Source organism: Boleophthalmus pectinirostris, unplaced genomic scaffold (assembly GCF_026225935.1).
Source record: "Boleophthalmus pectinirostris isolate CB_2022bp ecotype Guang Dong unplaced genomic scaffold, ASM2622593v1 HiC_scaffold_3, whole genome shotgun sequence".
Lineage (NCBI taxonomy): Eukaryota > Metazoa > Chordata > Actinopteri > Gobiiformes > Gobiidae > Boleophthalmus > Boleophthalmus pectinirostris.
In genome coordinates, this window is record NW_026571299.1 from 30,580,848 (window position 1) to 30,608,490 (window position 27,643).

At 37.2% G+C, this 27,643-nt stretch overlaps 1 protein-coding gene across 1 annotated transcript in view; it reads left to right on the forward strand.

Moving 5' to 3' along the window:
* Positions 1-24,056, forward strand: part of atp2b2 (ATPase plasma membrane Ca2+ transporting 2) — a 156,202-nt gene extending 132,146 nt beyond the window's left edge. The window contains exons 13-24 of the mRNA XM_055160704.1: positions 866-1,107; positions 1,899-2,133; positions 9,295-9,474; positions 10,862-10,949; positions 11,480-11,586; positions 13,223-13,414; positions 14,619-14,832; positions 15,254-15,465; positions 16,065-16,172; positions 16,721-16,903; positions 18,702-18,794; positions 22,517-24,056. Of these exons, the coding sequence (XP_055016679.1) occupies positions 866-1,107; positions 1,899-2,133; positions 9,295-9,474; positions 10,862-10,949; positions 11,480-11,586; positions 13,223-13,414; positions 14,619-14,832; positions 15,254-15,465; positions 16,065-16,172; positions 16,721-16,903; positions 18,702-18,794; positions 22,517-22,828 (2,166 nt within the window). The 3' untranslated portion in view covers positions 22,829-24,056. The remainder of the gene's footprint in view (positions 1-865; positions 1,108-1,898; positions 2,134-9,294; positions 9,475-10,861; positions 10,950-11,479; positions 11,587-13,222; positions 13,415-14,618; positions 14,833-15,253; positions 15,466-16,064; positions 16,173-16,720; positions 16,904-18,701; positions 18,795-22,516) is intronic.
* Positions 24,057-27,643: the final 3,587 nt, after the last annotated feature.

Here is a 27,643-nt window from a genome sequence, read left to right on the forward strand (position 1 = left end):
AAATAGATCTTAAGATACCGCCCACATAATAGCAAGATTACGTTATGTTGTGTTTCCAGTTGTTTTCTTATAGTGGCACTAAGATGGTGGGAGAGGGTCTACCACATGCTTGTCTCCATGGAGATGTTATTGCTTTACCTGGATTGTTGTACAGTATGGCGTTAAACATATCCATATTGCATTAATTGTGTTTTTATTGCTAAACACTACATTAAAAACCATGTATTTTTATCAGGTTTGTCTCTTCATAGAGCTGACCTGCAACTTGACTTGGTGGTGTCTATGCTGCTTGTTTCTATGGAGGTAGATAAGTTAAATGTCATACTGTGGAATATTACAGGCAAAGCAATTACATCTCCATGGAGACAAGCAGGTAGGGTACTATCCGCCAGAAAAGTCACGCAGTGTACCTCTGAATAATATGCAAAAAAGGTGACATTGTCCTTTTTGAGTTTTAGGTGGACTTTTTTTTTTTTTTTTTTTTATAACGCTTATATGATTTTACTAAGGTCCTTTGCTGTAATATCCGTGTCAAAAAGTTTCAGTTGAGTTCTAAACTTTTATTTGTTTTTTGCTGGATGTTGTTAATGTGTTGTCAAATCAGAGTTGACAGATTGGCCCGGGTTGAGTTTTAATACAATAAAGAAATAAAGGAGATTCAGTGCTGCCCGCGGGTTTGGCTCAGGACATAAAAATCAAACCAGGTAGTGGTGCTTTAAATTTCCACTGGTGTTGTAAATGGAGCAAATCAAATTCAAGTGCTCTTATTCAGACATTTATATTCGGAGTGTATTGTTGCCGTATTGTAAGCAGTCAGACATGCAATTGAATTACAGTCATTTAAATGCTTTTATCTTCTCTCTAGCCTCCAGATAAGGAAGGAGGTCTGCCCAAACAAGTGGGGAACAAGACTGAGTGCGGCCTGCTGGGATTGGTGCTTGACCTGAAGAGGGACTACCAGCCAATCCGAAACCAGATCCCAGAGGAAAAACTCTACAAAGTCTACACCTTCAACTCTGTCCGCAAGTCCATGAGCACCGTCATCAAGCTGCCTGATGGGAGTTTTCGCATGTACAGCAAAGGCGCATCCGAAATTGTGCTCAAAAAGTTAGTCTCTATCTTATAATTTTATTAGATATGTATGTATTTATAACTCTGTCCTCAGACCAAAACAAAGAAAACAATAAAAATCAGGTTATGGTAGTAGGTAATAAGAGATAGATGACCCATTAGGAGCACTGATGATAATGCAATAAATCAGGTATCAGTTCACGCCTTAGGCTAATAACAGATAGTCCTTACTTACTAGGGTGTGTTAGTTTTAGAATAGTTAGCTCTTCCATCATACAAGGCCACAAGAGTGCATATTATACTTTTATACTTTAGACTCTTATGTACAGACCTCAGTTTATTTCATAGCTTGACAGTGTTGACTCCACTCTGCCGCCTTCCTCGCAAGTGTCAATTGATGTTGCTATTACATATCTAATGCACAATAAAATAAGTAGTGTGCTGGCAAAATCAGTTAGAATTTGTAGGAAATTCACAACCAAAGCTAAAATCCAAAGCTTAATAGATCATAGATTGGTGGAATACCAGGTGCCACAGCGGAGCAACAGTGAGTCTAGCGCATATTGTTGTTGTGTCATTAGGCAGGAGACTTCACCCACATAGCATGAATGTGACAGAAAGGGCAGAGATTGGTCGCCTCACTTACAGTATGTCAGTCTGTCCCAGGGCAGCTGTGGCTAAAATAGTGACTTATCACCACAGAAAATGGAGTGATTGAGGGCATAAGAATAGAATGTAAACAAAAAATATATATAAATCCAATATGCTGTTATTATTATGTTATTAAGTGTCTTACTAGATTCCATACTTTTCCCTGCCTACCACAGATGTAACCACATTCTGAATGAGGTTGGCGAGGCCCGAGTCTTTCGTCCACGGGACAAAGACGAGATGGTGAAGAAAGTGATCGAGCCTATGGCCTGTGACGGACTCCGGACCATTTGTGTGGCGTACCGCGATTTCCCCAACAACCCCGAACCCAACTGGGATGACGAGAACAACATCCTGAGCGACCTCATCGCCATCTGTGTGGTGGGCATCGAAGACCCCGTCAGACCAGAGGTAAATCATAAGAGTTAATTACTATTATACGGCTAATAATACAAACAGAGTGCATTTTCTTCTACTAGCATCATTAAAGCTTTATTTAAATGTGTTTATAATTTTAAATCACATTTCATACTGTTCCTCTGGCTGTGAGTTTTAGTTTTACCAATCCCAGATACCGAAGTGAAAGTCAGTTACAAGGCAAATGTCAATGTTTTAGCTGATTTTCTGTGCACGCTGGGTATCTGTGGGAGTCTTATGTCACCGCGACAAAAACACTTATAAAAGAGTTACGAAGTGCACAGACTTCAGCACACTATGATGACACAAGCAAATGAGGAAAATATATTTCAAAAATTTACTTCAACAGCAGGAAATGCAGGCAAAACAATTTTCAATTAATTATTGACAGTCAGCAGTCTTGATGTCACTGTTTTGTTTTTTGTTTTTTTACATCTGACAGCATCTACACAAGCTTTTTGTTCATTATGATCATGAACTGTCAGTAAAGTGGCAGATCCTCTCTGTACTTGTCTCCATTGCCTAGACTGCTGCAATATACTAAAACTACAATATTGTTTTAAGTGGAGCCCGACCGATATATCGGCTGGCCGATATTATCGGCCAATATGGGCACCTGGAGACATATCGGCTATCGGCCGATATGCTTGCTGACATGGGCCGATATTTCACGTGGGCATGTTATACATCGTTATAAAGTTTAGACTCTCTACATTATGTTCATTTAATCCAATTTACAGACAGATAAATGTCCTAATATGTGGCTCCGCATCAGTATTTATCTACGGTGTAATTTGTCTGTGTCTGTGTCAGTACTGTCCCTGAACACACCACCAGAGTGACGTCACTTCACTCGCGTGTGTTTGTTTACACCGGCAGCGGTGCGCAACACTGAGATTATTTTCTTTTTCGGACAATCAGTTTGAGTCTGGATTAAAAGGACATTTATTAGTGCAGACTTGTGATGTGAGGAGGAGCCTGTGTGAGCGGTGAGTGTTGGAAATACATCGACTTTGAAGCTAGTTTAGGTTTTGTTAGCGATTAGCTGCTGTAGCTCCCACACATAAACAGGCTGTTTTCTATTGGTCTATTGTAAAGTGACTACATTGGTCGTATATTTGTTACTGGACAAGCATTGATATGTAAATGAGCTGTGAATAGACGTGTGAATGATCCACATTTATCCATATAATTAATTACCGCGGTGCGCACGTTTTTACGGCTAAAGGCTAATAGCGATAGTTTACTAGCTTGGAGTTATGAGTCAGTCGCGATCGAAGCGGCTCTTAGTGCCGACTCTTTGAAGTGAACGACGGGAGCCTGCTTCTTATTGGGAGCCGTGTTTTCTCTTTTTCTCACTTTTTCTCTTCATGCTGCATGTAGACCCATAGTTTGACAGCAGCAGCGGCTGAAAACGAAACTTTCAGAAATCTGCGTGTGCATAGGATAAAAAAAGTGCATATTTGGCTGCAATTCAGCATAAAATGAATAAACCAGGACTAAATTTGGGCTTAAGTGAAGGAGAGAGATAGAAACCGAGTCCCGACACTCAGTCCTGGTTCAGTTCTGGTTTAGTCCTGCTTGCAACAAAACCATCTCAAGAGTCGCTTAGGAGCCGAAAGAGTCAGTTGCTTTAGTGAGCCGAGCCGGTTCTCCAAAAAAAAAAACTGGAATACCCATCACTAGCAGTGACAGTAACAGTAGCTAGAATGTGATGCAAAAATGCCATTAGGCCAATCTACTGTATGTAAATATGATGTAAAGAGGCAGAATAACAATAAATGTTGCCTAAATAAACCCAATTTAGAAACCACTAGAGCCAAACCTAAGTTTTTTAATCAATTCAAGATTTACAGTGAATTTTTACATCACTAAATATATCGGTGATTATATCGGTAGCGCCAACTCCCATTATATCGGTTTCATATCGGTCACAACAAAATCCATATCGGTCGGGCTCTAGTTTTAAGCATAAACCCCTGAACTTTGACAAGCTGGTGCAGCCATCAGGCCAAGTTACAGGCCAGATCTGTAGAGGGGCAAGCATGCTCAGAGTAAGAATCATGCATGTTTTGGGGCAATAGAAACAACTGAATAGATGCAGAAATAGTTTAATGTCATACTCTGGAACATTCTTGTCAAAGCAATAACATCTCCATAGAGACAAGCAGGTAGCAAAACCTCAGCATTATAAAATTGTTACTGTTGTAATTTGTGAAGTCCATTTTGCAATTAATATACTATCCATTAACACTTCAGCTTGGCAACAAAATTAAGTTTATATTATATTTTTCACTTTTTCCACTATTTTGTTGGAACCACTTATAGTATGAATTCTTATAGTATTGTTGTAGTAGCAGTTGGTGGCCAAAGTGGCATTAACAGCTCTTATAGTTACTGCCTCATCATGCATGAAGCTTGTTTGGCATTGCCCTGAATTGGTCTTGATCCATATAAATGTATCTGTTAGACCACCATTCCAACACTATCTCGTCTGCCAAGATTTTTAATGAATGCTAGATTTGTGAGAGGTGTTGAATAAAATGGGAATGTCATATTGTTATGCGCTAGTGGTATAAGCAGTTCTGTCAGCTCCTGTCCGGGTAGAGCCAGGATGTAAGTGACTGCTGCATAATTTAACTCTTCTTTCATCTGTACCATCCCCCCTCCTCCCTCCTCAACTGTCCTCATCTCCTCCTATCTGCTCTGATGTTTCCTCTATATCTCCTCTAAACATGTACAGGGCTTGTGAGAGCTTCCCTTTAACTGTTCATTTTCCCTGGGTAAAAGGCCGTTATGTAATCAACTCAAGTGATCAAGCAATTATGCAAATCTTATTCATAATTACCTGGGTTTTTGATAGACCTTGACTCAAAGTGCTTATCATCTAACGTTCAAGTATTATGTGCAATGTCTTATACATAAGTAACATGGTTTAAATACTTCAGGAGTAGGAGTAATAGTGGTAAAAGTAATCATAGCTTTTTAATGTAGAGGTCTGCAGCCATTCCTCTGTCAGTACAAACATGTAGTTTGGACCAGAATGAAGTGTTAAAAATCTGTTATTGCTTTGCCTGTAATGTTCCACAGTAAGGCATTGCTGCATTCATTCAATAACTGAAATATTAAGAAATAAAAAAAAGTCTGCATTCTTACCTCACCTTTTCACAGATCTGACCTGCAACATGGCCTTCAGTCATCCCCTGCCTTGTCTCCATGCAGATAGACGAGATTAATGTTATACTGTTGAATAATTGAGGCAACGTATGAGCATCTATATGGAGGCAAGCAGGTGGGGGACCCTCCACCAGAAAGGTTACATAGTGCACTTTTAACATATCTAATCAAATGCTTAATGGTTCTTTAATTACTTTTTGCCTTTTGAAAACAACTTCATTAGTCTACATCTGTTAAGCCAGTGGCTCTCAAGAAAGTGTACACAGGAAGGAATCTATGCAGTCAAATTGATAAATAAATTATGCAAACATACTATAACTGCCAAGGACTTCTCATACCATCAGAAGGAGCTTCTTGTGTACCACCAATGATGCACACACAACAGTTTGAGAAACACTATACTAAACATCATTAAAAGTAAACTTGTGAACTCAGAGATAGCATTAAGACCAGTATTGCGTTACACTGAGAAACCAGACAGCTTTACTCTTTCTGAGAAGGTCATCTGCACTGCACATGTTTTAAGTTTGTTTATTAGTGTCTGATTTCATCCACCGCTATGTGACACCTCCTTAATAAGGGGTTGCTCCAGAGAGACTAGACAGGAAGAGGAAGAAATCCTTAACATTCAGATAAAGTGGGAGAGGGCGAGAGACGGGGGTGAAAAGCGAGAGTGTAACTGTATCCATATTTGACACACAAGAGTCTCACCTACTGCCTTCTACCCTCTTCCTCTGACCCATCCATTGTATTTTTAATAGGGCTTCTCTCTCTCTTCTCTGTACTTGGGTGACCAGTCAACATGAGCAGTCAGACTCCACAAGGTGAAACGGACAGAGGCGACCACAGATAGGCAGCGGGCAATGTGATATCTTCCTGGTCAAAGGGACACAAAAACAAGATCGTAGTGAGAACTAGCTCTCCAAGAATATTAGTTTCAAGGGGTCTATTTTATGTCTATTACTGAGTAAGTTTTGACAGGCTAAAGCTGATACACATCTCCAGAAAAAAAATAATAAAAAGCTGTGCCAGTTTTCAGTGGTCAAATCAGCCGCATGTTTAGAAAGAAACAGACTTTTGTTATGTGCTTGTTAAGTAAGTATTTACTTACTTTGACTATGTAATTATGTATTCATTAGGATATGGTGGGGTCTATTCAGTAGTAGTCGTAGTAGTTGTTGTTTTTGTTGTTGTTGTTGTTGTAATTTCTTCTATTTAGATAAGTCATTCTTTCAGGAAGAAGTGTGATATCTTCCAGGGCAAAGAATCACAAAACGATCATAGTGAGAACTAGCTCTCCAGGAATATTAGTTACAGTGGGACAGTGGTATCAACTTGTGTGTCTGTTTCTAAGAAAGTTTTCACAGACTAATATAGCCAGAAAATAGCTATACTACGTTTCAGTGGTTAAAATATAAATAGCATTTGTGTTAGTAGAAATAGTAGTGACAGTAGTAGTAGTAATAGTTCTTTTGTAGTAGCAGTAATAGTAGCTGTTGTAGTTGTTCCTGTTGTTGTTGTTGTAGTAGTTGCATTTGTAGTAGTAATTGTAGTAGTAAATTAAGGTAGACGGTAAGCTGTTCTGTAGCCTCAGATAGAAACTCTGACCCTTACATTCAGAGAGCAGAATGTAAAGTTTATTTTCATACAAAAACAAATAATGATTATAATGTTAGAAAAAATGACACCATAAAATATACATTAATTTAGCTTTTGCTTTTTCTACCTATAACTAATCTCACAGTTTATATTTATCAGTACATTAATTAGTACAATATCAAAGTTTAAAGTTTCTGTATTTGTTATTCCAGCATGCAAAAACATGACACAGCAAAATGTGTTCTTGTAGGCCATGTGATGTTTTAAATAAGATAAAATTAATTATAAATGCTATTACTTGTAGTAGCAGTAGTAGTAGTTGTTTTTGTTGTTGATGTTGATGTAGTTGTAGTAGTTGCATTTGTAGTAGTAGCAGTAGTAGTAGTAGATCAAGGTAGGCTGTAAGTTGCCCTGGAGTAGACCCTTACAATCTTGTATTACCCCCAAGAGCTATAAAAAGCACATATTTATTTATAGGGAAGGTGGTAAAGGTGCTATCGGCTGTAGAGATATTAGTTCAAATAATAACAAAAACAGTGCGAGAAACCACAACTTTGCTATGTAATAAAGATTAATATCCATATAAAACTTCTGATTGCTTTTCTAGGTTTAATTTATTACAAACTTCTGCACCTACGTTATTGACTGATTCTCATTTGAAAAGTCACTAAACCATTACTTAACTCCTAGCTCAGCATCGTGGCTCATTAAAATGTACAGTAAACATGTTTGCAGTGCGATGGTGGATTAGCGCTCTCTTCCCTTTCATCTCACTGTATATATGTGCATAATGTGTTCTGGAGTTCAAACAGCCACCTCGCGTGTGTGTGTAGTTCTGTGCGGGGTGAAGGATACGAGCCCTCCCACCTTCGTATGTTGTGTTTTCGCTGTGAGGAAAAACTTGGTCCATCTCAGCTACTCGCATTTGTTGATATGTGGGCAGCAGAGCACGGTTCGCCCACACCAACCTCTGACTCCAACATATAGGGATGGAATTAATACTCCTCCACTGCTGCAAATGGATTTCTATGCATTTACATCTATATATCTAACAACGTATGGAAACACAGGGTACACATTTAAACTCATGAGTATTTTTCAGGTTTGCAGTAATGGTAGTAGTTTAGAAATGTAGATTAATCTTTTTTTTTTTTTTTTTTTTTTTTTTTACTTCAAAGATTTAATTACTTAGGTAAATAGCAACAGTAGTAGCCACAATATGTTGAATGATGTTTGTACTATGTGTGTTAATAAGGTAGTAATAACAGAAAACAACAGAGATAAAACTTTAATTTATGTGCCACATTTTAGTCCCTAACCAAGTGGTAATTAGTATGCTCTAAAGTAGTTACTCAGCTATTAAAATATTAATAAAGCACTTCTTGATGCGTATTATTGTTAGTACATTGTGCACTATAACTTTCATTACTAATAATGTTAATGAACCATAATTAACAGTATAATAAATAAACATGCTTGTACAATATGTCCTTGAAGAGAAAGAATTATTAAATACAAATTACTTATTAGTAAGCCACTAAAATGTGACTAACAAAAGTATTACGCAGATACTGAAATGTCCTAAATTCTGCTTAAAAAAGCAGGCCTAAAACGGGGGTAAGTGCTGCTGATGTACACTTTGTAAATGGGTCACAGATGGAAACATTAAACTCCTAAAATAAATAGAAAGCTTTCTATTTATTATAATAATGATTTGGGAAAAAACAATGTTATTTTCCCCAAATAATTTTCTTGTTCAAATGTTGTTTTATGTGTCAAACGATATCATTCAAGCCTCAGCGAGCAGAATGTAAAAACTTATTTTCATACAAAAAATCACAAATAAGGATTATAATATGACAAAATGACACCATAACACATATATTAATTTTTCTTCTTGCTGTATTCATCCTTTTTATGTATTTTTTTTCTACATATAATTAATCTCACAGTTTATATTTATCATTACATAAACCTCAGAGTACAATATTAAAGTCCAAAGTTTCTGTATTTGTTATTCCAGCATGCAAAAAACATGACAGAACAAAATGTGTTCTTGTAGGCCATGTGACGCTCTAAATAAGATAACATAAAAATATAAATACTATACAAAGTAACTTCTAAAATTTAGCATTTGAGAAATCTGCTATGCACTCTCCAAAATTGCAGTGAAAAACTTTTTTGAATATATAATTTTAATTTCTTAATGTTTGCTTCACCTTTTCCATTACAAGTACGAGTCCCTAAGAAATTGGTTACAGACTTTTTATCTTAGAATTGCGATACAGTGTACCTCCTGCATTGGCTCATGTCCAGTATCGCTGTATCTTTATTAAATAACTGTATCACTAAGAGTCCCCCATGTGTTTGAATGGACAGGTCCCAGATGCCATCCAGAAGTGTCAGCGCGCGGGCATCACAGTGAGAATGGTGACAGGAGACAACATCAACACGGCCAGAGCTATCGCCATCAAGTGCGGCATCATCCACCCTGGAGAGGATTTCCTGTGCATAGACGGCAAAGAGTTCAACAGGAGGATTCGCAATGAGAAAGGAGAGGTACGAGACTCTCAGTGTTCAGCATGGTCCTGGTTTGGTCCTGATGTTGATCCTGATACTGACTTGGTTTGGTCCTGGTCAAGTCCAGGTTTAGCTTCGGGTTTTATCCCAGTTTAGTCCTGTTTTGGATATGGTTGATTACATTGTACTGACTAAAATCTGCGTACACACAGTTTTCAGGCAGAGAACAGAGACAGAGAACCGTGACGGTGACGATTCCCGCACCTAATCTCGAACCGACTGACGTGTTCACTCCGAAAATCAGAACGTCCCAACAGAAATGTTTTATTTTTTTTTCCAAGCGAACCATGACAACACAGTAGACGTCAGCTGGTTCATCTAGGTCACATGCGATACAATAAACAAACAAATAAAACGTGTGTGGAATATGGTGGAGAAATCAAGGGACATGAAGATTGTGCAGTGGTCAGCAGAGGATATCAAATATTTGCTATATCCATGTTTGCATGGTAAGGTTACATCTTTGGATAGGGCGATGCTGCCGCTTTCTCCACAGCAGATGTTGTAGTAGAGCTTGGTGCAGATAAATAATGATTTGTATGAGTACAAATGCTCTCTGGTGTCAATGATGTGATCCATGATTGTTATTTTCCTTGCTGGGACATCCGCTTTCTTATGGCCTTGTTTTGATTTGGTGGCAAATCCACGCCCTTTGTCGATGATGCATCATGGGTTCACTTAAATGGTATGAACGTGGGTCGTTCACTGGTAAGCACTTTGGTTCCCATTGTGACTGGTGGGGGCACCGGTACCGTTCTCGCCAGCCTGAAAACAGCTACTCAGACCTGCCTCCCATTTCAGGACCGAAATCAGGTCCCTGTTACACAAACTCCTAATTATTAGATCAACAACATTGTCAGGGTTAAGGGTAGAGGTTAAATTAAAATTAGGAGCAGGCAAGTAGTGTAACAGTAACATGTGCTATTATGCAAGTTAATGTGAATGGTCAGTTCATTTATTTCAAAATACTTGGTTCATTCACCTCAAAATATATTTTTACATTTGCACAAAGGTCATGTCTAGTTTAATGAATGAGATCAGTCACTTTCTTGGAGAAAAGTGAGATTAGTAGACCTGCTATGTGTCCTGTCTACAACCAACTAATCATACTTTACCTCATTTATTGTACATTCACATTTATCTTCTTATCATCTTCTGCAGGTAGAGCAAGGTAGAGCCATACTCGGGAAATTCAAGTTGACAAGGACTAGACTTCTTTTTATAAAACAGGAAACAGCTGAGGCAGGCCAACCAACAGACAAGTGTGTGCTTTTAAAAATAGCTGGTTATAAAAATACCCATGTATCCAAGCCCTGAGAAAGACACTTTTTCAAGGCATTTTATATAAATAATTTTCTGTTTCCAGGTTGAACAGGAGAGAATTGACAAAGTTTGGCCGAAATTGAGAGTTCTGGCCCGATCCTCCCCAACTGACAAACATACACTTGTGAAAGGTAATGTGTTCAGTTCATTATATCAGCTTAAATAATTGAAATTGCTTTTTTATTCTATAATAAGAAAACTAATCCAAATCAAACACATGAAATATAAACTCATAAATCTACTATTATTTCTATTCTACTATTATTTTTTATTTTATACAATACAAGTGTTTCTCATTCTCAGTATGTGGACAGGCTTCATGTGAAAACTCTGAACCTTCAGAATTTACTCAGAGCTGCAGAGGCAGTTCTAGCACTTTATTGTCAAGCTATATTTGATTTGAACAGCTTTGCTTTGTATCTAGGGACACAGATAGATTATGCATATGAACTTTAAAGTTATATTCTTACATACGGTGTCTTTAATTCAGCTTTAAACAGTACATTTTCTAAGTTTTGTATAAAATATGACCTAAAATGCTTCTAAAATTGCAGTAATTAGTGCTTTGAGTAGTATTTTTCATGCATACCTTTTACCTAAGTATGATTTTTCAGCTCTCCATCATTGCAAATATTATACTTCATGTTTTTCGTCACTGTAGGTATCATTGACAGCACCATGGCAGACCAGAGGCAGGTGGTGGCAGTGACAGGAGATGGTACGAATGACGGACCCGCTCTGAAGAAAGCTGATGTTGGGTTTGCGATGGTGAGTAATATGTGATCCATCTGAGTCCACATCTGCAGATAGCTTCATCACCTCCGCAGTATTTATAGGTCCCTCATAGGCCACCTTCACCTATCAGTCTATGGAGTGAGAGCTCCTCCTTGTGGACGAAACAGGAAACACAATTGTATGATTTGAAAAGTGATTGTGTAACTTGGACCTCTCGTGGTAATTACTTTATCAACTGTTCTAAGATTAGATTTTGGCTGAACAAGTTTTGATAAATAACTTCTATTACTCATACAAAGATACAGACAAATATTAGTGTTTCATGTCGATTTTAATTTACTGCTCCTCGTGTATTTTCTTGATATTGTATATTTTTGGGAAAATTCTGCTTTAGGGTTATTTTGTCAACATAAATTAGGCAAGGCAAGGTTATTTGTATAACACAGCTCATACACAAAGTAATTCAAAGTCCTTTACAGAATAAGAAAGTCATTAAAATCACAATATAAACAAATCAAAACATAAATATCATCATAAAATCAACATTAAATTTCAATATTGGGGAGACTATTATGACCCAAATCATTTTGTATTGAGCAAATGGAAGCTTGTGTCATTTGAGGTTTGTAATTTTACTTATTGCCTATTTTAAGTCTTTAAGCAGTCCTTTTTGTCCAGTGTAGTTGCTTTTAAAGGTTTATGTTTATACAGTAGGCAGTGTGGAGTCCAGGTTGTTTCTGAACAATATAGGGGAGAATTTAAGACTAAGACTCAATACAGAATTTACAAATATAGGTGGACAGTATTATGTGCATCATGTAGTGCTTTTTTTTCAGCTACACCCCAGTCTATAGCTTCATATTTTAGTAGCCCTTCGTACTCGTGCATAAATCATCTGGGTTTTCTTTCATAAATCAGAGTTTTTCCGCGGAGATGACATATGGAAACTAAAGCGATCTGTCATGTTCGGAGCTGCGTCATTTCTTACAGATGTTCGACCATGTGCAGTGGTGATCCTACTGTGGTGACTTCTGGAGACATTTGAGGAAATCAGCTGCACAGCCCATAAACTTTCACATTTATCGTGTAGTGTCTTTCATAAACCCTCAGGACTTCATTATATACACCGTGCATTTTGGCAGTGAAGACTAGAGTACCTTTCTGGCTTCTAATTTTGGCTCGGGCTTCAAACACTATGTTACAGACAGACTGGAAACGTGGTTCTTTCTGATAGTATTTTTTCTCTCTTTCTCTCATTCCCTTTTCCCTCTCTTTCTCCTTCACTCACTATCTGCCTATTTATCTCCTCTTTTTTTCTGTCCTCTCCCTTGCTATTTCTCCCTCCCCCATCTCTTTATCTCCACTTCTCTCACACTCCCCCATCTCCTCATCACTTGTCTCCCTTTCTTTTCTTTCTCTACCCTGTCTCCCTCCATCTTACTCTCTTTCCTTCCTTCCTTCTCTCTCTCTCTCTCTCTCTCTCTCTCTCTTTTCTTTCTGCTCTCTTTCAACTCTCCTCTCCCTCCCTTCCTCCCTTGCTCCTTTGCTCTTGCTCTTTCACTCTCTCTCTCACATCTTTCCCCTTCCTCTGTATTTCTCTTCCTCTCTTTTTCTCTACCCATTGTTTCTCTCCATTTCTCCCCTCTCCTCCCTTTGTTTTCTCTCTCAGGGCATTGCTGGTACGGACGTGGCCAAAGAGGCATCAGATATCATCCTGACAGATGATAACTTCAGCAGTATCGTGAAGGCCGTGATGTGGGGCAGAAACGTCTATGACTCCATCTCAAAATTCCTTCAGTTTCAGCTCACAGTGAACGTGGTGGCCGTGATTGTGGCTTTCACCGGAGCCTGCATCACCCAGGTCAGAGGGGAAATAACATTCCAACATGTAATAATCACACATTGTTACATAGTGTGTACTTACAAGACAAGACAACATATACTTTTTGGTCAATAGTATATAAAAATAGTATTATATATTTTATTATTTTATTTATGATGCTATCTCATGAATACACAATTTTAAGAAGGTTGATACTGAATAAAAAATTAAAAACATAGACAAAGTTGCATCTTTCCTGAATAGTTTTTGGTGTTAATCTATACAACTGTAGGAACACATAGTAATATAAGTTACAATTATTTTGTGAGAAAATTACTATCTGTTATCTAATGTAGCGTATCCCTCTGAATGAAGACTGACACTTAACTAGCGATTTTTGGGTTTAATGGCAATAAATCTTCCAATCTGCTGTAAGAACTAAAAGGAATACAAAATACAGTGTGTAAATACCCATACACAAAACTTAACGCAAGTTTGATTATTATTTACATTCATCCTGACAACACTAATCAACAATAATAACAGCCAGAGACACAAATTTATCCAAAAGAAATCTTTAAATCAATAACATACCTTTGTGCCTCTTCAGAGGGGATGCTAAACAAAGGCATAGAAAATATCAGAAAAAAAAAATATATATATATACACATTTGCTCAGTATAATGTTTTGCCGTTCTCGATGTCAAGCTAATTAAACGTTTTTACACAGACGAAAAATACAGCCTTCAAAATAAAAGTGCTAAACGTAAATGCAAAAGTTAATGGTTAACAACAGAAAATAGAGTGCAATATAAAAATAATTTGAAAATGTCACAAGAGGTTTTAACCAAGGCAAATTATACTCTGGGTTATTTACATCTAACAAAATGAAGCTTTTATTATTGAGTATCAAGCCTTTTTTTTTTTTTTTTTTTTTTTTGTAAACAAAATAATATTATATTGTTTTAATGTTATAAGACAACACTAACACAAACCTAGTCTGCTGTCTTGCGACATAGGTAATGATCATGGTATCAATAGTGTAAAAAACAACAAGAATAAATAAATTTAATAGAAATGTTCTCACCAAATATAAAAAGGTTCCAATTCGTCTATGCTGGATTAGAGTATGAGTTGTATGACATACACTACAAAAAGCAGAAATATCAGTGAAATTTCTTGATTCAGTGCTTAGCTGAAAACCCAGTATGTTTCTCACACATTGTGCTGTTGCTCCCTGCAGGACTCCCCTCTGAAGGCAGTGCAGATGCTGTGGGTGAACCTTATCATGGACACGTTTGCATCTCTGGCTCTGGCCACTGAACCTCCCACTGAGTCTCTGCTCAAGAGGAAACCCTACGGACGCAACAAGCCCCTCATCTCCTCCACCATGACCAAGAACATCCTGGGACACGGAGTCTACCAGCTCATCATCATCTTCTCTCTGCTGTTTGTCGGTACGGACAGATCTGTAATTCAATTCAGTATAAGCTATTTTTGTAGAGCCTCACTGGGTTTAAAAAGAAGTTGTTTAACCAACAGGAAGTTAGTAAATCAAATAGTGAAACAATCATTGTTGACTTCTGTTATTTATTTATATTTTGCTGGTTTCAATAGTCTTAGGCTTAGTCTTAATTTAATACTGGTTTAGTCCTGGTAGTTCTGATTTAATGTTGATTTTGTCCTGGTTCCCCGTCAGACCTCATTTTGTCTTGATTACTTTTCCATCCATGCTATATATTGCGAGTTCTATGTTTGTCTGATTTGTATCCAATTGAATTTTTTATTTAGATACCTTATATTGCTAATTTGTACTAATGACAAAACACACAGTTAAAACGTGTCCTTATGTTTTTGTTTTTGTTTTGTTTTTTACAGGGGAGCAGATCTTTGACATTGACAGTGGTCGTAACGCTCCTCTGCACTCTCCTCCATCTGAACACTACACCATCATTTTCAACACTTTCGTCATGATGCAACTTTTCAACGAGATCAATGCCCGAAAGATCCACGGAGAGAGAAATGTGTTTGATGGCATCTTCAGGAACCCAATTTTTTGCTCCATCGTCTTTGGAACATTTGCAGTACAGGTATGGGGCAATGCTGAGTTTTATATAGTAAATACTGATTGTTTCATTGCAGATAAAGGCATGAGAGTCAGACAGATTAATAAGATTACAGTGACACGAGAATGTAGGAACTATATCCAAGCAACTAACAAATCTCAATTCACAAAACAAAAATTAATTAAAGTATTCCAAGATGATTCACAATGCTAACTGATTAACCAGGAAACTACCAATCAGGAAGTTGCTTAATGGTATGAGCATAAAATGAAGGCTCTAATGAGACTGTCTAATCACAGACAGTCATTGTAATTGACCATAATTTGTTATTTTTCACTGCATTTTCTTCTTGTGATTTGAGCCTTCATACTCATTTGAGGAAAACCTGAAACCTTTAACTACTTTGTCATAGAAAAGCAACTAGGAAATGGCTGGACATGGATATATGTAAATGCAATAACTTGAATTAGTAAAAGTTTTTTATGTAACATTCAGTTTGTGCAGATGAGATGACCATCTGGTACGATGACATATTTGTGTAGTTCTGTTTACCCAGATCTCTCTCTCTCTCTCTCTTTCTTCTCTTTCTCTCTCTCTCACCACCTCCCTCTCTCTGTATCCAGATTGTGATAGTACAGTTTGGGGGTAAGCCATTCAGCTGTCAGCCTCTGGACCTGGAGAAGTGGATGTGGTGTGTGTTCCTGGGCCTTGGAGAGCTCGTCTGGGGACAGGTACCTCGCTCATTTCTCCCTCTGGATTCACTCTTCAGCTGAGATGTAACCAGTTTGGAATTATCTAGTGTTGGTATTGCAATAGTCTAGTAATATCATATTGAATCCCTCCAAATATAATACCTTTTTTTAATAGTACCACTTTAATCACATTTTAAAGTATACTGTATCACCTTAAATGAAATATTGAACAAACTACTGCCAAAGTAGGACAAAAACAGAACCATGAAACACAAAACCATGACTGAACTAATTCTTAAGCTACCAGTACTACCAGAAGAGCCCAAGTATGGAAGAGCAGCCAACATGAACAAATGATTGATACACAATGTTTTATGCATTGTAATGCCTGAATAAAAAGTCATTCATTCACATCAAGGTCTTTTTAAATGACAGATATTTGTTCTGCTTGTAAGACCTTTTTATATATGCAGTAAATAGATGAATGCCATAGTAATACATTATCATAAGTGTAATATCCTGTCAGTGTCCTGTGTTCGTGCTTTGATCCAGTCCTCTCTGTGCTCCTGTGTATCCCTGTATATCAGGTGATAGCCTCCATCCCCAACAGTAAACTGCGCTTCTTGAGGAGGGCAGGCGCTTTGTCGCAGAAAGACGAGCTGCCGGAGGAGGACGTGAATGAGGAGAATGAAGAGATCGACCACGCGGAAAGAGAGCTGAGGAGGGGCCAGATCCTGTGGTTCAGGGGCCTCAACCGCATACAGACCCAGGTAATCACAGAGCAGAGATTAAACTACTTTTATATCGAAGATCATAAAGGAAAGACGACTTGTTAGTGAAATACAGTTTTCATTGTTCTGATGATTTATCAGTACTTTTTTAAGTAAGTGTAAAAATTTTTTTTTAATTATTATTAATTCTGCCCATTTTTTTTTTTAAATAGTGAGAGTTTGTAAGTTATCTCCATCTGATGATTTTGTTGAGTTTCCCAGTCCTAATGGAACTCAACAGTGATGGCATATTCATGAATTTCACATTCATTTTTCACATAGACTTTCCGAAAATGAAATAATATTAAAAGTTTGAAAGCTTGCTGGGGACTAATCAGCTTTTTGGTAACTAATGACCATAAAACCTAGTCTATTTATGTTTCTGAGACTTTGTAAAACAAAGACAAATGTAAAGTTTTAAATTAGTTTTTGCACTGATTCAACAACAACAATGGCTTAATTATCTGCCACATAGCTGGTTAACCTCATCAATGCCTTTAAACTTTAATCAGATTTTTTTTAAGTTTATGAGAAAAATGATTGGGCTATTTACTTCCAGAACCTCAGTGCGTGTTTAAGTGTCAAACTATTATTTTCATGTATTATTTTTATCAAACTTGCATGCTTTTATGTTAACAAGGGAATGGTAGAAACATTAAGATTTTCAACCTTGTTTTCTCCTGAAGGATCTGAAAACTTTTCAAATTCCACCCCTCTCCTGCTGTCAGTTTAGTAACTATAAGTCTGCCTGTGCATGTTGTTCATGAAGGATTTGTTCCAAGGTAAATGAAGGTTCTGCAGATGTGAGGGAGGCTCACACAACAACGATCTGACCGCACCACTGTGACCTTAAAGACCTATTTGAATGTAACTGTTCAACTTGGAGCAGTGGAACTTGAGAAATAGATTTTGAATTGTATAATTAATAATAATTATTATTCTATTAAACTATTTAGGAAAGCTCCAACTTTGTCCTATTTTGGATTTTTTCAGTATTAATACTTTTGAATGTTTTGAATTGAACTGAATATCTAGTTTTGATACTGATGATATTTTTATATGTATTAGTATATAGGTAGTGATTTTGTTTTTACAACTACTAGCTGTCTACTGCAGACTAATGTCCTAAAGTAACATTTGTATTGAGAATTTTAAAGATTTGCATGTTCTTAGAGTTGCTTTTTTTATCAATAAGAAATATATTATATACTTAAGCCTCTCTGCATGTCCATATCTGCCATTTCAACATGTGTTGTGTAGCTCTGATTGAACATTCATACTTTTCATCACATGCCAGTGGAGGGAATTGGAAAAGCCTTCATATTCATGGATTTCAGCTTTCTGTTATATGTGACATCTTGAGGACTTTAAAAGACATTCAAAACATACAATATTTTGATTTAAAAGTGCGCTATTTAACTTTTATGGTAAGGGGTTTGCCACCTGATTGTTTTAATAAAGATGTTATCGCTTTGCCAAGATTGTTTGACAGTATCTTGCATTCATAATTACACTTACTTTAACTTGAAAATTTGCATAATTATTGTTACAGTAATAATATCTCCATGCAGTCGATGACGAACCCTCCACCAGAAAAGTTACATAGCGCACCCTTTATTGTTAATCGCTTTGGCTACAGTCTTATATCTTCATCATTGTGAAACTCATGGATAGATGTAAAACTGTAGAGCTGTTATTGAGGTAAGTGCAGTGTCCCTTTAAAAACATAGCCCCCCTCTCCGCTGTGTGGGCTGTCTACATGTCTCTCAGAGCCATTGTCCTGTGTCCGTCTTTACAGATCGAAGTAGTCAACACCTTCAAGAGCGGCACGTCCTTTCAGGGCGCGGGGGCTCTGAGGCGCCAGTCGTCCACCACCAGCCAGACCCAGGATGTAACCAATGTTTCTAGTCCTAGTCACGTGTCCTTGTCCAATGCCCTTTCCTCTCCTACAAGCACTACTGCTGCTACTGCTCCCCCTACTGGCCGTGAGTCAGCCTCTGTCACTCTGCTCTCAGCTCTGTCTCCTCAGGGACGCCAGCCACACAGAAACAGTGCCATCTACAGGTGCTTCCTTCAGAGGACTGCTTTAAATCTACTGGAGAAATGCACTGCTCCTAATGAAACGTCCTCTGAACGAAGGATCAGGCAGATAAATAAATGTACAATTTGTTTTAAAGAGGACCTATTATGCTAGCTTGACTGTTAGGAGTTTTAAACAATTAATCTCTACAGTGAAACTTTAAAGAAGTTTTTTTTTTCTTCATTTCTATAGCACATTGCTGAGTAGTCTTCAAGCTTATGCTCTGTCCATTTCTCAAGTTGCTTGTAACACATAGACAGGCTGAGCCTCTAAAACAGATACAGAAGGTGGGCACTGTGAGACAGTTACAAAATTTATTACAACCTCTAAATTCAACTGGAAGTTTTCAGAAAAACTTCCAGGTTTGCCCTAACAAACCTGGGTGGAGTTTTTAATTGTAATAAAAAAAATGCAATTAAAATGTTCACAGTCACTAAATTGCAAACACTGAATTTGTTAAATAACACTGTGTTCTCTCCAAACAATCATCTCTTAGTATATATAAAAGTTGCTCACTCTCTAGTTTATACCATTCATGAACATGTTTTTAAAGCATAGTATTCCTGCATTAGCAGATCATATTTCTGTCTTCTCTTAAATGTTAATGTTCCTGGATGTGTTTAAAATGCGCACTCAGGAAATGATCCGTCTACTTTAAATGGAAACCACAAATCGATTCATAACCGAGATGCCTCAAGGATCATGAGAAGTGCATTTGACAAAGCTGTAGTGACTTTATTAAACAGCTTAATGTTACAGTATAATAGTGTTGTCACAATATGAAAATGGACTTGATATATAATACCGATGCCAATACCATGATGATAATAATGCTATTGTCTTTATATGTGTGTAATCCCTCAGTGGTCCAGGTAGGTTCCATAGTGAGTGGTCCATGGGCATATACTAGTCTATTTGCTCTTATACAGCTCAAGATCACTCCAGAGCTGCAGGAAGGGTTCATTTTTGTTTTGGAATCTGACTTTAGTATTGATACTTGCTCAAATAAGTATCTAGTTTCGATCTTTAACATCCATTTGTAACTGATTTTCAATACTTTTGCCAAACAGTATAATAGGTCTCCTTTAAAGTTAGGCTGGCATTCCTGACAGTAGTCTCTCTGGCTGCTCGTGCTTCTCTCCTCTGTCCTCTGCCTCTCTCTGTTCAGATTCATCTTAAATCTGGCTCATGCTTAGGTGTATGTCGTCTCATCGCTGAATGTTTTGTTTCCTCAGAGTGCTAGGAGCGCAGGGAGGGTGATTCCCACGGCGTGAACATTTCAGGTTGTGAGTTTGTCTCCCTCTGATCACCATCACCTCCTGTGTTTGTCTCAACGGACCTCAGTGTCGACTAATCCGATCAACTTACCCAGAGCCCGGACAAACACTCAAGTATAAGCCCAAATGTCAATGCTAACAATATGGCAATAACAAATACTGTGCAATACTGTTTTAACTAACTACAAACAATTAGACAAGAGTGTTAAACATTTTATTATAGATCAAGACAGAATGAACCGTAACCACTGATAAGGTTCATTCAGTCTTTAGTTTTTAGACTGTTATTGTTATTATTATTTAATTTTTAGACTGTTTAGCTCTTATCTTAGTAATGCACATGGCTCTTTTGGACAAGTTGTCAATAGTGTGTAATAGTGTAAGTGTAAACTTGCGGTCTGATTTTTGTAACAATCTTTGAAAATACACTTTGAGATGGGAAAACTCAATTTACCTATTTAAAATACAACTTTAGATGCCAATTCAGACAGAGAGCAAACAAACAAAGCGGGTAAACAGCCACTGTCTGTCGAAAATAATTGGTTCCTACCAGATTTTATTATAGATCTTTTCATAATCTTGCACTGATTTGAATAAGGCCACATAAAGTACAGTAATTATATTTTCTTCATATATTATTCTCATTCAGAGCAGACAGCATCTTTTTGAATTATCTTGGTAAACCTTAACAGTGAATCCAAACACACTGAAGCCTCTATTCATTGATGCTTTTGTAGCTTACTGTCGCCATAGAAACAGATACCTTTAATTCTGTCTTCACTTTATAGCTCCAACTCTCCCAGAGCTCCCAATGTCCCTATTATTCCTGTTATTCAGTAATAATGATATTTTATCACACCGCAGACCTTAAAGATGCCAACTACAATACATATAGCCTTTTTCGTATTGATCACGCAGATGCTTAAATATTTATTGGATATTGATGGACCTATACATTTTATATATACTTGCACTCTGAGCATATCAGCTATCGGCCTTAAATCTCCATCACAGGCTGTTATTTTGTTTTGGCCGCCTTAGTACCTAAAGAATGCACATAAAGCTTTACGTATATGGACACTTAAATGCAAGGAGAAAACATGACGACACCACTTTCTTATAGGTTTGTGGTAAAAAGGGCTGTGAGTGAGTTTGTAAAGAATAAAAATTATATAAATTGGGGACAATAAAGTAATATCAGCCCAAAAATATCTGCATCATCCATCATTTCTGTCAGTTCGGTCAATCTCTATGTGTACTTCATTTATATAGTGAATATTATAATCACACAGCACAAAAATAAAAACAAAAACATATGATACTAATGAATTAAAAAATACAGTTTATTACTTTTTTTGCAGTAAGCATATCAAAACATACTTTAGCTAGTGTATGTGAAATGTTATGTTTTATGAATCTAACAATCACCATCTATAAGTACTGGGAGCCTGTACTTGAGTGTTTTCCGAGCTGTGCATGAAGTTGACCTTTTGACCTCAGACAAAGTGTGTACTTCCTGTCACACATGTTTTAGTGTTGCAGTGTGTGCGCCCTCGTCCGTGTCTTGTTGCATGTTCATTTGTGTTTCCTCTGTGTCCACCACATCTTAAACCGATGTGTTTTTACCACTTATTTTTATTATTATTTCTCTTTTTTTCCATTGCGATGCCTGTGTTACCCCATTACCACTGGACCACGCCTCACCCACATTGTTTACTGTTATTTTAAGTGTGTCATCAAAGTCTGTGTGGAACGCCCGGACAGACGCCCCAAACACCCGGTATAGTTGGGTGTCTGAGCTCTTTAACCCTCTTCTCCTCACTCACCTCTCCACCAGATTTCTACTGCATGTGATATTTTCTCCTTATTTACTTTGTTTCTGTGAGCATTTCCATATTATTAACGTGGCTTGTTTCTAGGTATACCGCACATTGGACTAAAAAAGCGTATACTTACAACGAGCGTTTTGTGTTGCTTTTTGAGATGTGAAATGTACGATTATTTTGGTTGTTTTTCTTTACAATTGTGTTTCTTCACGGTTTTCCTTAGTGCACGCCAAGTTCTTGAGTGACTTGTGAACTGTAGCCATCTTGTGAAAGCCGAAACACTGACTGCTGACTTCTTTTTCACTTTTTCAACTCAAAATAATATTAATTTTCTGTCTGTTTTGTCTTTATCTTCCAAGGGTCCCTCAAAACCCTTTAAACTAGTGTAAACGTCACCACTCATCGTTTTATATGCTTTTTTCACTTTCAGATCCGCGTCGTGAATGCTTTCCGTAGCTCCCTGTACGAAGGCCTGGAAAAACCCGACTCCCGCTCATCCATTCACAACTTCATGACTCATCCAGAGTTTAGGATCGACGACTCCACCCCCAATATCCCGCTAATTGACGACACCGACGAAGAATCTGCGAGGAGGAGGCGGAAGTTTTCTAATCAGCCGTCTTCTCCCAACAAAAACAACAACGCAATAGACAGTGGAATCAACCTTACCATCGACACTAGTAAATCCGCCGCGTCCTCTAGCCCCGCCTCCCCCCTGCACAGCTTGGAGACCAGCCTCTAACCTCCATAAACAAAATAAATTATGTTTGACCTGAAATTTTAAGTCTGGGGTCTGTATTTGACTCTCCAGCGTAACCTAGTCGCCCGAAAAAACATCCTATTTACTCCACGCTTGGTACACGTAGGGCCGGTCCTATATGTGCAATGCAAACTCTCCCCTTTAAAAGCTACTTCACGTTTTAACAGCAAGGAAGTGAAAAGAGCGTACAATCAAAAAGAAACCCACAAACCGGCGGCCATCATGTTTGTGGTTGCTAACGGCGAGAGGCGAACGTGTACTGCAGTGCCACATTTGCACATGAATAAAACTGTGTTAGTGGCATTATGGGAGGATTACGAGGAAGTGACTTTGAAACCTCCACAATAACGTTGTCAATACTTATAATAGTTTAAATTAAATTGAAAATGTTGCTATTATTCTGATGTTATTCTTAATGTTGCTCCTGCATGAATGTACATTACCCAGGTTTTATTTAATACAAAGGGGTTGAGGGCCTGGCTACACACACAGACATTTCTCTACACATTTTTCACATGTATTTATTTATTTAAAATATGTATAAACTTTTTAAATCTACGGATACCGTAGAGACGAGCTAAACGCTAACCTTTTGGTATCCGCGCGCGAGATTGTAAATATGTAACCATAGCAACTGCATCACCCAACGCAGCCATAAAGCGGTTGTACTTACTGTATATGTTAGCTTAGCAATAATAGCACGACTTACATTACGACTCCATTTTTCAATCGTTTTAAATCATCACAAGCTAAACATGCAGAATTTTCACATCTGTCGCCATCTTGTGTCTCGGTAACTTTTGGTAAGCTTGCGCGGGAAGACAGGAATATTTTAATTAAAAATGTGTTATGAAAAATGTCTTTGTACGTGTAGCCATGGGTTTATTTTAATATTTTTGGTTGGAACGAGCTGGGCCTGGCTGATTTTTATAGAAAGCAGCTTCTTCTAAAGAGCCTTGCGAGTTTCTGTGTGTTTGGCATGAACCTGTATCCAACCAATGTACAAATGAATTGATCCTTTAAAAGGCGTGGATGGGGCTCAACTTGCACTGTAGTTTTGTCAGAATAGAGGAAAATAACTTATGACCACAACAGCATTTATGGGATATATTCTATTAATATAAATACAACTATATAGAGAGAGTTTATTATTGTTTGTCGGCATGTTGCCTTGTTCCTACTTCAATTATTTTTCTTAAAGAGAATGTAATTTGTTTACAACCTGGTAGAGATTTCAACGTCCTGTTTTGTTTATTTTCAAAGCGCAGAAGAGGAACGCTGTGTGACAACTGAAAAAGAAAAAAGAATATTTGCTGGAAATTGCCTGCTATCTTGTCAATTATTGTAGATATTTAGAGGAATTAACAAAAAGAACCAAAATATAATGGGAATAATAGTACATGTGAAATCTTAATATTACTCAATATGATTGTTGGGATCAAGTTGGAGTTGCTTGCCTTGGTTTTCTCAACATTTCTCAGACAGGGGGATATTTAACTTGTTTTTTTGTCATTTTTTATTCATATATTTTGTTTTTGTTTGCTATGGCCTGGGCTCAAAATGGCGGCTCACATCTGGACCTTTATAACAAACTGCTTGTTCAAAAGACTCCTCTAACTTAACATCACCATCGCAAGGCTGCAACGTTCTAAAAATCTGCAAAAGTTTTGGGAAAATCGTATTTATTTTTTGTTCAAACGCTATACTGACACAGCCTACACAAGATGAAACTTTTGGCATTTTTACCATCTTAAAAAAAGGAGGACTCGCTGAACAAAACAACTAAAAATGGAATGTTACTTTGACTCTTTTTCTATATATAAAAAAGATAATTTTTCTGCACTATCTGGATATGAATGACAACTCCTGTGGTGTACAAATCTCGATGTGCTTCGTGTGTTTTAAACCAAGTTTGTCTTCCTGCGGCTCCACCCCAAATGACAGTACTCTTAGTCGTAAACTATTTATTATTATCATTGTGCTTTCAAAATCTGACATTACTATAATTACCGATGAGATGTTGACCGATATTGAAAGGAGAAACCATTAAAACTAGCCTACTACTACTACAATATATTATTTCTACTACTAACTTCATTGGCGAGCATGAAATCGGCCATTATGCAACGAATTGACGATTTTTCTACTTAAATCTCTATGTATACAATCATGTATCCAAGCACTTCTAGATATGGTATTTTTCTTTCTTATCCTCAGTCCATTCCTTGTTCGCGCGGAGAGGGTGCAAGCTTTACACAGTTAGCTCAGGCAAAATGTCAATTCTAATTCCTAAGTTCACATGAAACAGTTGTCGAATGCGCTTGTGGTTTTTTTGTTGTCTGTTGAAATGTTTAACAGCGACATAACAGCAGAAGACAGCATTTTCAATAAGTAACGATAATAATAATACAATGACAAAATGCAACAGTATTCAAACTCATTCAGCTTTAAAAGGATGCAGATTTTGTAAATAGAGCAGTGATGCAAAGTGGTATTCTCGCTGGTCATATTATTAGGTACAGTTGTATCTAAGATTACAAGGGGTGGGTCATACTGCGACGTTGCAGGATATATTGACCACAGTTGACCTAAAGCAGATTGACAAATGGTTGCTTCTATTCTGGGCATGCCGCATCCCATAACAGTTGAGTAATGTGTCTTGCCCAAAGGTTCTACAATAGTAAGCGATGCAAAGAGCTGTAAAGTATTTTATTCAGGTACAGGAAATGGAAAACTGATTTAAGTATGTTTAGGATTATTAACAATGAAAGGATTAAAAAAAACTGGTATTGGTGGATGATGTCATACTGCCAGTTGAGGGGCAAGAGTCAGTTTTAACTAACCATGGGTCTCTGAACAATGAATGGAGCCGTTGCCGTAGTGATTAACCATTTTAAAATTATTTTTAAATATAATATAAATATAATTCCTCAAAATATTGCATATTACAGGAAGCTTTCACCCATGATACATGGCATTTTCATAAGAAATATCTAAAGTATCTAAAATATCTAATAAGTAACTCCACCCTAGAACTTAATATTATAACAAAAATCTGCATTTTAACTGTATTACCTTAAGATACTCCCATCTGTATTAAAATGTATTGCCCTCTACAATGCTATGATGTCATCTAAAACCCAGCAATACAACTTTGTACTAGCAAGCTGTACCTAATAAAATGGCCAGCACGTGTACATTACTGACTGTTCACTGCTGTTTCTCAAACATATTAAAACCATCCAATTAACAATAACAGTAATAATATTATAATAACACAAGGTTTTAAACTCCAATAAAACCAATAATAATGACAATGCTGATGATAAACTTGCAATATAACTCTCACCTGCCTCGATGTACTGTATTTAGACGCATGCAGTTTGTGGAAAAACCAAGAAAAAGACTAATAATAAATGCCAAATACTTAAACTTTGGCATATTATTATTGCGAACTTAGCCATTCATGGGTAAGTGATTAAGTGTTCATCTTGTTTTTATGATATTTTTTTATCTATAACAATAATTGTAAATAATAAAGAACTCAATGTCTGTTCATTTAATACTATGCAAAAACGTCATGCTTTTTTCCGATTGTCACCCGTGAAAATTCCTAGAGTGTGTTGCTGGAATGTTTGTGATCTCCCAAAAAGTCAAAATAACGTGTGATGTAAATTATTTTCTAGCCTGGAACAAGTTAAATTATATTATTATTATTCTGATATGGGGAATCTATGGACTGGTTGGAAGTTGTTGAAGTCAATGAACTCTTGCTTGCTTCTTGACTGTCCCAAACACTCTTTTTTGACAGGGGAGCGCAAGTGGAGACAAAAAATATGCTGTACAAGAGAATGAAAAAGAACAAAAAAAATGCAAAAATCACTAAATAAATGTCGCGGAGCAGCATGACCCAGCATGGCGTGTCCTGGCCCTGGTCACATGACTTTTTACTGTGTGTGTGTCACCTGTTCATGTACCTGTCATTCAGTAAACTGTCTGTGTTTCATTTTGAATGTCCGGACAACGTTTGACTAATGCTTATTTCTATTAGGTGGGTTAAGAACAGAGATGGGATCACTTTTGGTAAATTTACTTGTGTTTTTTTTTTTTTTTTATAATATATTAATTATAGTGGGTAGTAGTGATGCTAGATGAGCTATGGTTGAGGATAAAGTATGCTTAAAGGTGCACTCTGTAACATTTGTCATGGGGAGTGTGCCAGTTGCTTGTCGCAGTTGGAGATGTTACTGGTTTGGCTACATTCATTCAGTTACCAGTGTTTTAATTGATGAAAAAATACCTTGAAGAACAGATAAGCTTAATACAACAACCTCTCACCAGAAAGGTTACACAATGCACCTTTAATTGTCCCAATAGTAGCTCTTCCTCAATTTTATCATTCATTTTATGTATCCTATTTATTGACATGTTTTAGGTTGATGGTTTGCGCAAAACACAAGGAGCACCTGCACACAATGAATGGTCCCACATTCCAGGAATTGACCCTAGAACCTTGTGGTTGTAAGGTGAGAGTGCCAAGAACTATACACTATGACTGTAATGCAGAATGACTGCACAATCAATGCACTGATCATTTTTTCACCACAGTCACAGTCTATTTGTTCCATCCAATTTAAGCTTAAAATGAGATCAGGCAAATACAGGAATAACTCATTATTAAGACTCAAGAATGCGGGGTATTTGAAGCATAAAACTAGTCCTGTATGAGCCCTATTATCCTACAAAGTACTGTAACATCACATGCACTGCAAGACAGGGATTACATAAGGCAGCCAA